This window comes from Belonocnema kinseyi, chromosome 2 (assembly GCF_010883055.1).
Source record: "Belonocnema kinseyi isolate 2016_QV_RU_SX_M_011 chromosome 2, B_treatae_v1, whole genome shotgun sequence".
Lineage (NCBI taxonomy): Eukaryota > Metazoa > Arthropoda > Insecta > Hymenoptera > Cynipidae > Belonocnema > Belonocnema kinseyi.
In genome coordinates, this window is record NC_046658.1 from 89689662 (window position 1) to 89707725 (window position 18064).

The 18064-nt window shown below is 30.7% G+C and overlaps 1 protein-coding gene across 2 annotated transcripts in view; it reads right to left on the minus strand.

Moving 5' to 3' along the window:
- The window catches only part of LOC117167416 (mucin-17-like), a 21948-nt gene that overhangs the window by 3427 nt on the left and 457 nt on the right, over nucleotides 1–18064 (minus strand). The window contains exons 2-8 of one of the 2 annotated variants that reach the window (XM_033352323.1): nucleotides 11716–12065; nucleotides 9498–9802; nucleotides 8264–9383; nucleotides 7494–7790; nucleotides 5350–5552; nucleotides 4243–4428; nucleotides 3693–3834 (exon numbers count right to left, since the gene is read on the minus strand). In XM_033352323.1, coding sequence (XP_033208214.1) covers nucleotides 3693–3834; nucleotides 4243–4428; nucleotides 5350–5552; nucleotides 7494–7790; nucleotides 8264–9383; nucleotides 9498–9802; nucleotides 11716–11749 — 2287 coding nt within the window. In that variant the 5' untranslated portion in view covers nucleotides 11750–12065. Of the gene's footprint in view, nucleotides 1–3620; nucleotides 3835–4242; nucleotides 4429–5349; nucleotides 5553–7493; nucleotides 7791–8263; nucleotides 9384–9497; nucleotides 9803–11715; nucleotides 12066–18064 lie in introns of both variants that reach the window. The other variant, XM_033352322.1, reaches the window with a different exon arrangement.

An 18064-nucleotide genomic window follows, 5' to 3' on the forward strand; every position in this document is an offset into this window, starting at 1 on the left:
TTAATATTGAATATTCAATTATCTCTGCAAAAATGCTAAGTTATTGTAATTATTAAAGAATAAAAGTATTATAAAATAGAATAATGAAAAGTAAAATTATTCACAAAAGTGGAAAATGATGAGCCGAATAAAAATTATAATTTAAAAAACCATGATCTCCGTCACATCCACAGATATGTTCCCTTTATAGCACATCCCCTTGAATAGTTAGTTACATTTCACCAAGTCTTTAAAGTTTGTATGGCACATCGATTAAAGTGAAGATATAAGCATTATTCACATGAAATAGAGTCAAAGACATAGATAGCTACAGAAGATGAAATATACAAAGAACTTTGAACGGAAAAAAGACACACTTACAAATTACAAAAGAGAGAATTGATAGTTTCAGCTTAATGAGTGAAAAATTCCTATTTAATTTTAAATCGGCTTGTAGCGCAAGGTCTCCATCTCCTTCTCTTATTTCTCCGGTTGACTCACGCAGGATATCAGCTATTAAATTCCGCCAAGTTTACCACAATACTGAGAACATTCCCTATAGTAACTGGTACCCTCGACTGGCTTGTGGCCAATTATAAAGAACGATAGACGTAAAGCATTAGAAAATTACAGTACATTTAACAATAAAGAAATATCGTAAAAATTCTAAATTTGCCAAGGTTCATCAAACATTACGAAACAGTGTGATTAAATTATTTAATTTTATTTATTATTTGAATTTGGCGAAGATATTCATTTCGGTTTACAGTCTTTCTTACTTATTTATCTTTCTACTTACCTATTTTATCTATTATCTTTCTTACTTTTTTACAGATTAAGTTTTTATATCATTTGTTTTAGAGCTGTTATATTTTTCCTAATAAAACGTAATTACGAGAAATATAGGCTACTTTTCCACCTTATTAGAATTTAACACAAAAAGTAATAATTTTTCTGGGTCGGGGCTTTTAACGAATAAGGTTAATGTTCCTAGTGCAGTGGGTCTTTCCTGGTTCGTTATTTATAGTCGAAGAAAGAGTGTTCTGGAATCTTTGACTTTGATCTGAGCAATGTGATTCTTTATTACTTTCAAAAGTTCTTTTCATAGAAAAATTGTGTTAAGTACCCAAGCTTCATTGTTGGCTGGTACACTTAGGAAACAGCGACTGCAGTAGTAGTGTCCCGTGACGGTCGGCCAAGTGTTCAAGACGCGTGGCGAGACGTTTTGTCACTATAATAACACACGCTGTCTGTTTGCACAAACAAATCGTAATTCCATTTCATTCATTTAATACCTTTGCTTTCGCACTAATTTTCTACATTTCCTCGCTAAGTACAATTCACTACTTTCCACATTTATGAAATTGAAATCAGAAAAACAATTTTTCAAATATTTTCATCAAGAAGAATAAGCTTCTGATGGTACTTAATCAAGACAGGGTAATGGGTGTTAGTTATTATAATTATTTGATCACTTGATTTGACATTTTAGTTTATTGCGACACCGATTTTAGTAGTTTTAATTTATATAAACTATGAGAGTGGTAAAATGTTTATTTGATTACAATGAGATAAAATTTAGGTTATAAAATATACATGAAGATGATTTTTTTACTATAAAAAATTGGCAAATCTACTGAAAATATTCTTTATGAAAAATGTTATTGAAATGAAATAATTAAAGGCACATGTCTCCGTGACAATACTGTCTAATATTTAATTAGGAGGAAGAATTTAAAAAAAATGTATCTTATTTGAAGTTATTGGGGTCTGTTATTAATATGTTCTGGAATTATTTTTTACCTTTAGTAGAGATTTTTAATAAACGTCATTGAGGGTTATTATTACCTATTTTTAAGAGATGCTACGGGTTCTTATTGACAGTTACTTGAAGTTATTATTACCCACTGCTAGGGCTTTGCTAAAGAAATTTTTTAAATCAAATTTCTTATTTCAAGGTCCTAGAGTCTGTCATTATTCATTACTAGGAGTATTTTCAACCTTTACTAGGGGAATTTATGGAACGTTGTTAGAGGACCTTATTGCTGTTGACAGGGTTATTGTTAACCGTTTCTATTGACAATCCTGTTTGTTTCTATTGAAGTATCTATTCTTTGACCATTGACGCAAACTGCTGAAGATTATTACTGACCGTTGTTAGGTGTTGATACTGATCTTTGGTAGTTGTTGATCGTTGCCAATTTTTTTTCTAGACTAGACTTAGTTATTGATTAAAGCTAGGAGTTGTTACTGATTGGTTATTAAGTTGTTAATCGTTTCTAATGCTTCTTGTTGACCATTGGTAGCCGTTACTAGGGCTGCTATAAATCGACATTTAGTATTTTTATCAAACATTGCTGCAGATTATTAACAACTGCTCCTTAGTTCTAATATTTATCATATATAGGAGTTACTAACTGTGAGTAGAAGTTAATAATGACTGTTAATACGATGTTTTTAACAATTTTTAGTGTTTATTGTTAGGCATCGTCAAACGTTACTTGAGGTTTTTATTGATAATTGACATGCTGTTTTTTTGGTTTCTTATAGTTGTTTTTGACCACGGCTGGAGATTATTATTAACTATTGTTGCATGCTAATATATAATCTAACCATGGTGTTGTTACTGACCGTTGTTATCGTTGTTGTTAACCGTATCTATTAATAGATAGAGGTAGGAGGAACAATGTTAGTGGTTGTTACTTAGAATTATTTTTGAGTTTTATTGACCATTATTAGAAGTTGATATTGATCTTTGCCAATGAGTTTTCGACTGTTGGCAAAGGTTGTTCGTGAACATTGCGACATATTATTACTGATTTGACTGTTGTCTAAGAGATGCTTCTTAAGCTCTAACAGGGTATTTCATATGACAGTAGTTTTTTTAAAGAGTTCGTTATTCATTCTTGCTCAGTAATGAGATTGAGCTTTGTTTAAAATTGTACTTGACATTTTTCTAAACGCGGTTCTTCAACCACTTCTTTGAGAGTTGTTACTAATCGTAGATAAAAGATAATATTGATATTTTCTAATGGCCTACTAGGTCCTAATGTTGTTTCTGATATTTGCTATAGTTGAACTAGACAATGACTATGTGTTATTAATTAAATTTTTTTGTGGCTGCTATGTATTATTCCTATGATTTGTTTTTAATCATTTCTAGGGGTTCATATTCGTCGTTTCTAATTTTTTATGAACCGTGGAGAAGGATTATTTTTTGTTATTGCTTCTAGTGGTAGAAACAAACATTTACTGATAGATGAATGTTCAAAACTAGTTATCTCCCGTCTTCAAAATTTCTATACTTTTCCTTTAATTATAATAACAGTCAAAGATTTCTGTAATCTCACATTGAACCATTAATAAAAGGAACTCAATTTTCTCGATGAAATCGTCTCCCGATGCCCTTAGCCAAAGTCTTTAATCCTCGAGATGTGTGCTCAGCTTTTTCTATTAAACGTTTCCATTAGAGGGAGGCGAACTATTGGTATAAAGTGTATCTTATCGGACAATAAGAATCTCATCAGAAGAAAATGGGCAAATAAAATGGAGTGAAATAGAACTTTTTAGTTAAGTGGAAGGATAAGAAATTTAATATTAGTGGATGGTGCAAAAGTATGTAGAAAGCACAGAAAAAGAACCTGGATAGAGAAATCGATAAGAGTCCCGACGTGGTGGAACAATCAGAGGAAATTCTTGTTGTGTTGACTCACGAGAGCTGGTTCTGTCTGGCTCCATGTAATTTCTCACATTTACTCCGAGGCTTTGCTGAACGTCTCTGGCATATACACCAATGTCTGGAGTCATCGGTGATAGATCTGCTGCTCTTGGTTCGAAAACGTCTCTTATACCCAACTAAAATTTATTTGAAAAAATACTTATACCACTATTTAAATACGAAAAATATTTTTTATATTCGAATTTCTTATATTCTCTGTATTTTAAACTCAAGAACATATCAATTTGCGTTCTGCAATGCAAAACGGAAGTGTGAACAAGTTATTAACTGTTGAAGAAAAATGAATAATTATACATAAGTGCACGTATATGGTTGCTACAAATGTAAGAAGTGAAACTTATGCTATTTAGGTGACACTTATACGTTTCTAGAATTGTTAAGTAATTACATTGATATATTAAATTCTTGCTATCGGAATGTTAAATAAAAATATTTTCTATCAAAATTTTTTTATATATAATCATTATAACTATAACAACATAGTATTCATGAGAAAAAACTAAATAATTTATTTTTGAACTTACTCTCTGCAGGTATGGAGTGAGAGTTACAAAGCCTTTAAGCATAAAAGACGGTATAGTTGCCCTTATCCAAGTCGGCTGCAAATGTTTGCGTAACAATCGCAAACTCTTCGAACTGAGGTCTCTCGACAGTTTCAATGTATCAGGTCTCTCAGTTGGTAGAAACAAAATAACGTTGTACCTTGGGTTCTAAAAACAAACAGATTTTTAGGTTTGTATAAAAATAAATAATAATTTATCAGTTTGATTGGATGTCTATGCAATAAAAAACTATCATTAAATGTGTGCAATCGAAAGTGAGTCTTTCTACGCCAGAAGAGATATTTGAGTCAAGGAAATTGTGGAAGGTAGTAGGAGAGAAACGGACGCTTCTTTAAAATGGCCCTTGGCGACAATCTCAGATTGAAATAAGCGATTCGCTTGTTGAACTCTAATCATATAATTTTCGCGCTTGAAAACCCTTGTCTTTTGCGGCAGAATATTATTTTGATTAACTCTAATGGATCCGTCTGACAGATGAAACCTACACCCTTTGGTATTTTCTTCGGATTCATACTCCTCCCAGTAATAGGTCATTACTAAACTTGTAATATGCTACTTAAAGAGATCCGCTTTTCGGCCAATTTTGTTCCCATGTTAGTAAAAACTCAAGAATAAAATAATAGTGCAATGGTCATAAAAAAGAATTAAAAATTACACTTTTAAATAAACACATGAGATCTACAGCTCTTTTGCATTAAAAATAAGGGACTCCAGGTAGCAACTCCAAATGGTCCTTGTCCAGTTAAAATTTTCATGTGCTCCAATACCCTCTTTACAATGAATCAATTATTTTTAAGATTCTTAGTTAAATCTCGACCTAATCAAAGCAAACTAATCCATAAAAAGTTCTTCAATAAACTAAAATAGCAATTCTGGTTTTATTTACTTCTCCGATCAACGATAGAAGTATTGAGGTTACTTCCAGGCTCTTCCGTGTAATGTATCATTAAACGAAATAGGTATAAAGGGTCTAACACTGGTGCGCTCGTAAACTAGACTTCACTTTGATCCTTAAGAAATATCAAATTGCCGTTTTTATTGGGAAATAAAATACGCTTAGAAACTTACGTCTAGAGGAAATTCCACTGCCACGACCTTCAAGGAGGGGAAATATGCAAAGGGTAAAACTGCGGTGTAGGTTGCAGCTGATACGGTGGCCACTTCACATCCATTAACTAAAAATTCCACTTGTTTAGAATCTCTGACGGCTGCCTCGTCAGCCTCCGGGGGTCCTCGCCAAATATTCAAATGTTGCATCCAGAGTCCATCATCTAAAGTCAGATAAATAAGATTCTGTCTAAAGTTTCCATTTTTCTTCTCAAAGTATCTTGGATCTCAATTTAACATTAAACGAGGGACCGAATCAAACAAATTTCGAATAATTAGGATTTTAGAAGTAAATACACTCATAGAAAATTCAAGTGTGTTTTTCTTTTCTCTAGACAAAAAAGTTTTAGCTTCAGTCGATTTATATATACACTGACATTAGTAGAATATCATAAAAAGATTTTTTGTTAATTTCAACAAAATTTTTAAGAATTTACTGAATTAAAGCGAGTTGAATTAAAAAATAACCAAAAAATCTATTTCCAAAACATGGGGGTTTCGTCTGTACTCCAGAAACAAGTCATGCTAAATGTTTTCTACGTCCAGAAAAAAGATACACAAACAAAATTTCTTATAAGAAAATGTACTTTTAAAATTGAAAGTTTAAATTTTTTGATAACCCCAGAGCTCCATGCCGTTCAGAGAGAAAAATTGACATGCTGTTGTAGAATCCAGCCCCTTAAATATTTAATATTTCAAACATTTATTCACTAAAATATTATTTAATATCGGTAACAATTTATTTTCAAATCTACCAAATATTTCATAAAAATAATCATATCTGAATTAAAATAAGAAACAATATTTCATTTCAATCTTTTAAATTACTTCAAAGATTTTGTATTATTTAGTTTTGCAACAAGCCTTATATTCATTTAAGTCCGGAACACACTTAAGATCTTATTCGAATAATTAGATAGATAAAATTAATTAAAGGTGATTTACTTTTTTGTCTAAAGTAAACAGGAATTAGTTTTAAAGATGCAGAAGTTATTTGTAATTATTGTACTGTTAGATTGAAAATGAGGTCCAATTAAAATTACAACTTGATATTAATTTAAGATAAAACTAGTGTTCCTAGTAGGTAGGGCGGGTGCAGCTTACGATTTTATGAGATTAATTAACTCTGAGAGTACTGTTTTTTATTGATCTGAACATTTTTGATCTTTTTAAAAATGAATAGTTTGTCTAAGGTTTAAAAGAACTTAATAGTCTGTTTTATGCAAGTTTTTGTACGACGCCAAGAGACACTTTCGTTCAGGATATTGCTATTTCGTAATTTTTACTACCTTTCTAAGACCGTGGATAACTTATAAATTTTGTAAAAGAAGTATGCAGAGTAACCTAATATATTTATTTTAAAAACTTGTAAATGCTGTGAAAATTTTGAATAAATAATCACTTCCCATTTTAATTTTTAAATTATCATTTCCATTTACTTTTTCAATAATAAAAGCAAGAATACTATGCAAGTAAATAAATCTTATTATAACAAATTGTTATTTACCACCCAATAACCTTTAATTAATAATATTAAATTCCTTTGAAATTCCAGAGGAATTCCCGAGAATCTTCGTGAAATGAAACCGACGTTAATTTCATTGTATTCACGCGGCTGGGGTAGAACAGCATCGCGTACAAATTAACTATTTTAAAATGAATGAGTATTTAATATATTATTTTTATTTTGACTTTAATCTCGACATTTTTTTTTGCATTTACTTTTTAATTTATTTAATTTATTTTGTTTAGTTTGCTCAAAACATTGTATTCAATATAAAAATCAGCATCAACATTTCAAAACCAAGATTTATTTTTCAATTCAATGGGGTAACGACCGTAATGGCGGTCTATTTATCTTTATTGGTACACATCGTGAAAAATAAATATTAACATAATAAGTTAACATATTTTTCAAATAGGGTGGCCCACTTCGTATTAAGCGGTCCACTAGTGGGGTCGTTACCCTATAGTATTTAAAACATGAACTTTATAGCGCACTATACTTATTTTCTTCCATCAACGAGTTTTAATTTGACCAATCTTTTAACGTGAATCTGAATGTAAATTTGGAACTCAATTTTGAAAATAGTAAGTTATCCTACCTGGATAACTCGAAAAGTAATGTTCAGCACTTCTCCTCTTACGAACACTATTCGCAGAAGGACTTTCTACAGTCGGCAAAGTTTGGGCCCCTATTACAGAATCCATTATGGTAGTAGGAGCATCTGCAGTCGAAGTAGGAGCATCTGTAGTCGAAGTAGGAGCATCCGTAGTCGAAGCAGGAGCATTCGTATTCGAAGTAGAAGCATCTGTAGTCGAAGTTGCACAAGGTACATCCGTAGCTGTACCAGTTTTAAGGTCAGTTCCAGTCGTGTCCAATGGAGTTGCAGATTCGGATGCTGAAATTTATGTACGAATACTATCTTTAGGTAAAAATGAGAATAAAAAATTTTAAGAACTATAACTATCCATTTAAGGAAGCTACCGAAAATCAGAACTACCCATTTAAAATAGCTATCGTGCATGACTAATTTAATTCCTAATTAAGCTGTCCCATTCTTTTCAAGACATATAATCTCATATCTACAGATAATATCTACATTGAGATTGATTTGTTCTCTACATACAAATCAGCGACAAGATTATTGCTAATTCAAATCAGCGTACAGAGGCCGATTATACTTATAGCTGATGAGAGTGTATCCTCTGATTTGAATTAGCCTTTTACTCATCGTTGAATAAAATTCAGAAAGTGCAACAGGTAATCATCATCAAATCTGCGATTTCTTAAATATTAAATGAGCACCTGTAGTTGATTCTGAATCAAACTCTCTAATAACTACGACAGACACTGTTTCGAATTCCATCATACTTGCTGTTGATCCATCGTCAGAAGTGATTCTTGATACCAGAGTTGAAGTAATGGGGTTTCTGTTTCGAGACGCTAATCTGAAATTATCAGAAAATGTTGGTCTCACAGGCAATGTACTTGGCCTTGAATTTGTTGTAGTGCTTCTTGAAGTGAAGGCAGTAGACCTAGCAGGAGTTGTTCTAGGGTGCATGGTTGTAGGTTCCGCCGTTGTTAATGTCACATACTCTGTAGTATTTTCTGTAGTCGTAAAAGCTTCTCTAGTGGTGACAGTTTCTGTGGTGATGTAAGCTTCTGTTGTAGTAAAAGCTTTTGTAGTAGTAACAGCTTCTGTAGCAGTAAAAGCTTCTGTAGCCAATGGACGAATAAACCTAAAACTATGAGTAACTGGTGTCGAACCTCTCACTGTCTCACCACCAGCGATTCTATTAATCACAGAATTAGAAGGTGATCCAACATTATTCACAATTATCTGGGTTGACAATTTGGACTCAGCAGCTATGCTCGAAAGTCTTACTGGCAAATCTGTCGTATTTAAGGGCATTTCCAAAACTTCGATAGTTGTAGCGATAGGAGCTGTTGAAGAGATGGCACTTCCAGGTGAAGAAGGTGTTGTTTGCATGACAGGAGCTGAATTTCCTGGATTCACAGTGATAATATCAACTGATGTGTCAATTGTTGTGGGAGCAATTGTTCTTAAAACTGTTCCATCTATTGTAGGAGCATTTGTTGTTGGAACTGTTCCATCTGTTGCTGGAGAATTGGTTGTTGGAACTGCTCTATCTGTTGTTGGTAAAGTTGTAGCTGGGGATGAAATTGCATCTGTTCCTGTCGATGATGTGACAGAAGTATCATTTCCTGCAGGACCATTCGTAGATCCTCCAAGACTCATAGTTGTCATACCATTCATTAAAGGTTGGAGTGTACTAATTGTTGCAGTACCCATTGTTGTGGTGTCGGCTGAGCTGCTAATTGTTGTTGAATCAGTTGTATTCACTTGTGCATCATCTATTGTAAAATCAAAACCGTAGAACCTTAATATGTCCTCATATTCGGGACGTAGTCTCGTGTTGTCTTTGTTCAGATTTAGTCCACCGAGAAAGCCATCTGCGTTGAGGTAACTCTTAAAAATCAATTTTAATCATTAAGGAATGGACTCGAAATTTTGCATAGTGCTGAAAAATGCAGTTATTACTTCAAAAAAATATCTTGGTGGTTTATAGTGAAGAAATCTCACCCTAAGTCTTCGATGAATATCTCTCAATCCAATTCTTGTAATTTGTCGATCATGTGGCAAATTCAAAACTTGTCCTATTTGTTTACTTCCTCTTGCACCTGAGCCTTCATACAGGGCAATTAATACAAACCCTAAACCGGTTGGGGAAAATGCGACATTTCCTGGGACATGATACTGTTGAAGAATTTGTACACCTAAGTCGTTAATCACATCTGTCATGACATCCACCGGACGTCGAGGAGCTGAACGCATCCAATGCTCGTAGTGGGCATCGCGATAATGGCCATTCACGACGAGAAAACAAACTTGAATAATAAAGATAAAGCAATTTTTATTTTACTTATTTGAGACTGATTTATATGATGAGAAGTTGATAAAATTAGTACATAATTTATTGTCAGAATAGCCATTGAAACCACACTAATAGTTACTTATTCTAAGTGAAAAATTTGAAAGCACTTGAAATTTAAGCATTTGATGCTTTGCGCAAATTTTTTTAAATAAAATGAATTGAAAATGAATTTAAGATAAAGGGTATTTAAAAATGTTTTAAATCAAATTTTATTAAGTAATCCAACCTTAAACTGGGAAAGCCCGCGTAACAGATATATATTTTTTTAGGCTAAATTCATTATAAATAAATCATGTGCGAATTAGGTAGCAATCATTTAAAGAAAAATCAGAAAATATGTCATTCATGATTGAAAGGCAGCATGCGATAAGTTTCTTAACCAATAAAATTTCAAAAATATAATCTGATTTTTATCTTTTTTATATACGTCCTATGAAGGCCTAATTGTGAATTTGAGTTAAGGCTATTATGTACATGCACAATGAATGAAACTGAACTTCTGATGATGACTGACAATTTTTTTTATTGGAAATAAAATTCTGACCTTGCATTTAATTGTAACTTAGATTTTTATCGCATTTCAAGTTCAAAAAAAGTTGCCTTCGAGCGTAAAAACTTTTCTATTTTGTTATAATTTAATAGGTTTTCTTTATACTTTTTTATTTTTTCAGCATATTAATAGCTAAAAAGTAAATTTAAAATTGTTTTCAAAATTGGAATTTTTTTCACTGTCCAAATTAGAGAAAGCATTACTTTCAAGCGAAAAAAGAGTATCGCATATGTTCATACCCGAAACTTTGTTGTGTCCATTCAAAAATTCAGTAGCTAAGAAGTGAATTCTCACTTTTTTCAGTTGAAAATTAGATGTTTTATCACTTTCTAACTTTAAAAACCATTTTCTCGAAACCTAAGAATACACACTTGAAATCAAACCGGTTTCTTACAATGAGATCCTCTTTAAAAAATATATCTCGAAAGTAATTTTAAAAAAAAATTTTATTTAAAAATTTGATTTTTGAAAAAGTTCTTTTGTGTCTCCTGTCAAATCCTGAATATCTGGATTAGGCTCTTAAAGCATGCTACTTTAAAAATATCCATTTTTATATCCCTAAATGTCTCACACTGCAAATTAAGCCTGTGCCCTAAAATAAGAACCTCTTCCTTAAAAGAAAATTTTATCTAAACATGTTTTAATTTTTTAAATATTATTTAAAAAATCAACATTATATAAATAGGAAGCTAAAAATGAAATATCCAACAAGGTGTAGTGTATAAACCTATCCTCTTTCCTCGGTTTTCAAATTAAAGCTTAAGATTAAGCCCATTTTTGTTCTTAAAATAGAATAATTTTTTCTTTAAAAAGATTTTTACGGTGCTTAATTTAACGAATAAAAATTTTTAATATTCGCAACATCACAATTTTATATCAAAGTAATATAATGCAATGCGAGAGCAATTAATAAAGTTTGAAAATTAATAGTTTCAAATTTTAAAGTTATTAATATTAGCATTCTTCGCTTGATGAAGCTTGATGAAGCTTCGCTTGATGAAGCTTCGCTTGATGAAGCTTCGCTTGATGAAGCATATTTTAGTATGATGACAGTAAGAAAGGCGTATCTTAAAATTGGTTTGGCAGAAATTCAATAAAAATTTTCTGGATTTGAGAGAATTTAAAAACATTCAATTTTATACTCCTTCTTCATTTAGGCTTTATTTGTTACATGTACATACCAAAATTTTTTATTTATTTTCAATTGAATCTTCAATTTACCTACTTGAAAGTTAAAATCCCAAAATGATCTTATGCTTAAAAAATAATCGCAGACATTGATATTATCTAATTAAATCAATTGTATTGCTACGTACGCTTTACGAGAATAATCCAGATAGTTATTCCCATTTTTTCAGCTTTGCTATCGAATCTGAGATCTGATCTCGAGAGATCTGAAAATTCGAAAATGCTCAGCTTCTTCACTTAGGAACTTTGCATGATTTATATCACACACGCGGAACCTATCCAGAGGATTAGAAGTATTAGTCTTGGCCGGCCGCGTTCTTCTGCGGAACTGCCGCGGTTCTCGCCGCGGGGCCCGCAAGACTCCTGGGATTTTTAACACGCAAGGTCGTCAGGTAGATAACCTCGTACCATCATTTCACCCGATTGTTCCTCCCAACGCGGTGGAATCCACAAATCATCCATTGACTTCTTCCTCATTCTAAAAATGTAACAATATTTTCAAAATTTTAATATTTCCTCACATCCTGCATAATTTTTTGGTGTCCTACACAATATTTTTGTTAGAGTTCCAAGTATGAAATCGTCCACATGTTAGGTGGCGTTATTTTTGTGTCAAAACTTCCTCTTTGAAATATTGTAACATTTAGCTGACTGCCCCCCCCCCCCCCTACATTTCATGTGAGACTGAAGAGTACTTTAAATCACATTCGTTAGAAAGTTTTTTTTTCATTTGATAGCTGCGCTATCACTTTGAAGGGTCCTAGTACATTTTCTGAAGATGAATTTCAAGAGAGTTTACAAAGTTTGCAAGGAATTTTCTTATTTTTCCCCTTTTTCAAGAATTCTTTTTTTTTCATGTGTTGACGAAACATCCCCTTTTTCTAGTTTTTTCCTTAAATATTAAGCAAATGCTTAAATAAAACAACACAATGAGAAACTCCAGCTTTTCTTAGTTAAAAATTTAATTGTTTGGTTCAAAAGTCTTCTATTATATTTTAAGTTGAAAATTCTTACGTTTTTTTTTAAATCATCTTTTGTTCAAAAATCCAACAACTTCGTTAAAATTTGATCTATTTTGTTAAAGCATCATTTTCTTGGTTGAAGATTCCTCTCTTTGATTGTCAATTTGACTACTCCATTTTTCGTTGAAAATTTATCTTTTCAGTAAAAAATTCAGTTGTGTGGTTGAAAATTCATGTACTTGCTTAAAAACTCATGTATTTTGTTAATAATTCCTCTTTTTTGGCAAAAATGTTAACTTCTTAGTAAAAAAATGATCTTTTTGGTTGAAAATTCTACTATTTAAGAAATTTTTAAGTTCAACTAGTTTAAAAAAATTGATTTTGTTGTTGAAGATCCACCATTTTGGATGCAAACACAGGCCTGCAAATAATGAGGTCATGTCAGTTGTTGGAAAGTGGAGGGTCATTTCCGAGGTAGTTTTTACATATAATCCGAATCCAGGGTCAGAATTGGCCCATCACGTCAGGATTTTAAGATATTTGAGGTTATGTACCCAAAATGGCACTTTTGGCTACCTTTGAGGTTATGTACTCCAAGTATTTAAAGCAAATGCTCAAGAAAATTGGTTTAAAAATAAGTTTCTGTTGAGAATTCTTCTTTTTCATTTTAAAAGTCCACTGTTTTCAAAAAAATTGTATAATTGGTGGTTTTTTTCTTCTTTAAAAGTTATTTTTTAAACTCTTTCTACTATTTTCTGAAAATACATATATTTTGTTGAAAATTTGTCTGTTGGTCAAAAACTTATTCTGCTTAATTCGAAATTCAATTATCATTTTGAAGAATTGAGTATTTTTTTTTTAAATCCATCTATTTTGTTATTCATCTTTTTTGGTAGAAAATTAAACTGATTTATGAGAATGCAACCTCAGGATTCAAATTTCATCTCTCTTGGATAAAAATGAACTTTTTACTAGAAAATTTCTTGATCATAGAAGTGTCACGCAATACAAAAACCTTCGCGATTCGACCCTCCTATGTCACAATTTTTGACGTTTAAAATTATATAAGGGAAAGTCTGTCTAGCCCAATTGAGTTTGTAATTAATTTTTAAAAATCAATGTTCTTTATTCTATTTTCGTTAGGGCTCTAGAACCCAGTTCTCAGTTACAGTCTAAATAAGAAATTATAAAACTTCAGTATTTATACAAAATAAAAACTCCAATGGGTCAGACAGACATGCGCTTATATATTTTAAACCATTTTCCGAAATTTCGACACATATTTTTAAATTTTTTGAATAAAAAAGCCTTTGAATATAAGCCATCTAATTGGTCACATGCCACTCGAGCAAGTGCCCTTAAGAATTATCATCTATATGTTTTTATTAAACTTTTGCTCGGGTAAACCCGGTTATACATCATAGCCATGGACTAAGTCAAGTGACTGATGAGATAAGAATGTTATAAGTTAATTAAAATAATTTAATACGATGGTTAAAGCCTCCTGCGATAATTTTGTAGGTATACAATTACGAGCGGCCAGGAGCGTTGGAGGTGACAACAGTCACCTCTGGATGCTTTCTTAGTATATTAATTGATTACTGATTAATTAATTATTTAATTAATTGAAATTAAGTAAGTACTTCGTAAAATTAGTCTTAAATAATTAATTAAAATTAACTAATTAAATTTATTAATAAATTATCCATAATTTTTATATAAATTTTCATTAATTTCTTTGAGCATAATTTCCTCTCTATTGAATTAAAGGTCTTAATGTGAGCTACAATTTCAAATCGGTCATTTCTAATAATTTCAATTATAAACTGAACAACTAATATTTATGAATTGATAACTTTTTATCATATCTTACTAGTTAAGAATCAACATATAAAAAATTCGCCATCATTTTAGAAGCATTAGAACCTTTTTTAATATTTTTATTTTTCACACTTTAAAATGAAAATGCGTTAAGTACATGAATTTTAATATTTTATTTATTTATGTTAAAGGTAATCTAAAGCGTGAATTCAAAAAATTAGGCCAAGTAAGAATACTAGAAAACTTTTTTTTTTGATGTGTAAGAAGAATAAATTTATTTTTCTTAGCAAAAAAATGATTATTACATTAATTTATTGAAATAATTCTTGTGAAATAAAACGTCTGCTTTTTTCACGACTAATATCGCAAATCCAATACTTTTTCGCGAAAAAGTGTTTCTTCTTTTCTTTTTAATGGATCCTTCTTCATACGCTAGCACGCCATGTGATCTTACATAACGCGATCTTGGAACAATGTATGCAAAATTCAAGCTTCCATTGTAGCCCTCTTCAATCTTGATTATTGATCGCGCTCAACTACATGTAATCACGGAGAAGAAAACAGCTCAGGACAAAGAAACAGAACAATTAACACTCATTTGATAAACATTTACGCGGGATTCTGACATAAATGTGGTTAGATCCTTATTATGATGTTCGTTTCCGTTCTTTTTAAATGAGAACAGCCTTATTGGAGAAATTACTAAAAATTAAAGCGATTCACTTTATAAAATTTTCATCATAAACTATTCCACGACACATGAAACCCATTTATAGCATATAATTTGTATTCCCTAATCAATATTTTTTATTTCTATAAAAAGCAGATAGATTGCTAAGTATACTAGTTTTTGTTAAAATCTTTTTGTGAGTCAGGAAATTTGGATTTGTGTCTTTACTGATTTCAGGATCATCAAAAGGGCTGTCGGTTGATTTATTTTATTAACACATGAAACTCTCGCTTACAATCACCCCGTTCTCGGCCTTCCTAGAACTGCTGGCTCCCGAAGATTCTCAGGGGAGCAGGGCGAGAGCGGTTGTGACTATTGTCTTGGAAGGGTCGCGGTGCGCGAATACAGAGTCAAGTATATTGCGCAATGGCATTTATTCCAATTAGAAACGGTTCAGGCGGTCCCGTTTATTTACTTTTTGTTCCCCTAGAATTTAGTCCAGGGTTAAGTGAAGGCAACTTCCTACGCTGGGCTGAAAGCGAGAGTTTGATGTATTTTGTCTTATTGGACAAATTTGTCCTAAATATGAAAAAAATGTTTCCATAATTATATATTTCTTTAAATAAGACGATTTTGAAAACAAAGTTTCTTCAATTTCTAGATTAACATATTAAATTTTTGTTACAGAAAATTAGAAAACTTTACTCTTTTAAGAAATATAGAATTATAGCCGACTATATTAATATTCAAAGAAAATTTCGAAAAAACACAAGATTCAGAAATATAATTTTTGCAATAATTTAGCATTTTTTTAAAAGTTTTCAAGCGGAACAACTTTTCTGTTCTATTTTTCTTATCTCTAAGAAAAGGGCACAAAAAATCTCGTTTGGGACAAATTCACTATATGACTATCATCCTAGAAAAAAATTAGGCAAAATAAAACGGTGGCATTTTTTAGAAAATTTTAATGAATTCATTCTTAAAATTTTTTTATAAACGATTAAATTTTTTGCAAATATTAATATTTATGTAAAATATCATGAAATAAATAAGGAAGCTCCTGCCAAATATTATCCAGCATGTTACACCATAAATAAATATTTTTACAATTAAAAATTAATCAATAAATATTCCTAGTTAATATTTTTTTAAAAATCCAAAGTAAACGGTAGAGTAAAAAAGTAAAGTAAAAAGCAAATCCGTATCCTAGAAATTTTGCGATCTAAAGGCTTCCATTCTTTGACGAAATTTATTAAAAAATTGTCGAAAATAAATATCATGTACGACTTTTTAATACTTGGCCAAAATTGTCAATTGCCTGCATAAATTTCATAAACAAATTATAAATTTTTGTCAGTTGCAAGCCGGCACATTTAATTTCTTCAACGGATATAATTTTAAATTACTTAAGAAAATCCTTCCCTCATAATAATTTACCAACTATTAGTAATTGATTATTTTAGAAACAATTTTATTTGAAAATTCGCAACTAAGTAATTGTTCACAAATATATGTTGCTTTTTATTACGATTTCGATTACCAATTATTCAAGAAGGACCTGATTGATTAGGATACTTTTTAAAGGGACATAATTTGTTATTTAATTGAATCAATTATATAAATAAACACAGATTTGCATCCAATTTCAAGTCGCAGATTTCATTCCTTTTAACAAAATTGAATCTCAATAACATAGAAAAACTCTTGCCTTATGATGCTTCATTATGGATTTTATTATGGATTAAGGATTTTATTTATTAAAGGACTTTCTCAGGCAACATAATTTATTATTTAAATAAACACATCTCATAAACAAATACAGATTTTTGACAATTTGTAACCAGTAGATTTTTTTATTCTTCAGGAATTTGCTTTCAATCACTTAGCCATATACCTCTATTTTATGATTTTATCAATAAGCCAACATCGTTTTAAAAACTATTTTACTAAAAAAATTGATTGTTTCGTCATTTTTGAAGAGTGAACTGCTTCTTTAAGAAATTTAAATTTTCCTGTCTATAGTGGCTATGGCTTCGATGCTTGTACATTTGGATGTAACGGTCTCAAAATCTATACTGTATATTTGTATTGTTTTTTAATTTATTTAAATAAAATACGAAATTTGATCTTTTCATCAAGTCAACTAATAAAAAACGTTATTACTAAATAATTGGCAGTCCTTTTTGTAAAAAAAAGACACCCATTTGTTGATAAATATTTAATTTTGTAATTTGTTAATAAGATCATTTATAACCTAAACAGCGATTGATTTTCATAACGTATCATTAGGTAAGGATTTTAACAAGTAATTTAACATTCATTTTCTTGGACAAAAAAAAATGCTGCTAGAAAATCGATGATAATCTATATTTATTCATAAAACTTTTTCTACGTAAACAACAAATATTGTCGTCTGAAAAAGTTTCATAATGAATAAAGTCCCTTTTGACTCACTGAAAGCCGATTTCGTAGTAAAGAGAACCTCACCTAATGGTTAAAAAGTAGTCAAGTTGTGCATTTTTTATATTAAATTATTCTTAAAGTAAACACTTAGTGTTAAAGTAAACAATTATTATTGGATGACTAGTTATGATAAGCGGAAGATTTTTCTAATCAATTTTAAATTTATTTCGTTAAACAAAAAATCAGTCGCTTGAAAATTAACGAATTCAAGGTGTTTTTTTTTTAATTAACGTATTTTCTTATCAAATTTTTTAGGGCAATGAACAATTTTGATTAGAAATTGAACACTCTCAGATTGTATTAATTGCCTTAAAAGTGTTTGCTCAATATTGTTAAAGAAATAAAGTGTTTAGAGCGTGAATTTGGAAGGATATGCATTTGTTTATAAAATTGAAAATTATTACGGATTTTTTAAAATTCTAGCAAAGCACTATTATATATATTTCCAACGAAACTTTAAAAAATTAATTCACCAAATATTTTTATTGCGTAAGTAGCACTTTCACTCTTTATTATTTTAATATAACAAAAAGTTTTGAAAATTTAAAACTTAATATGAAA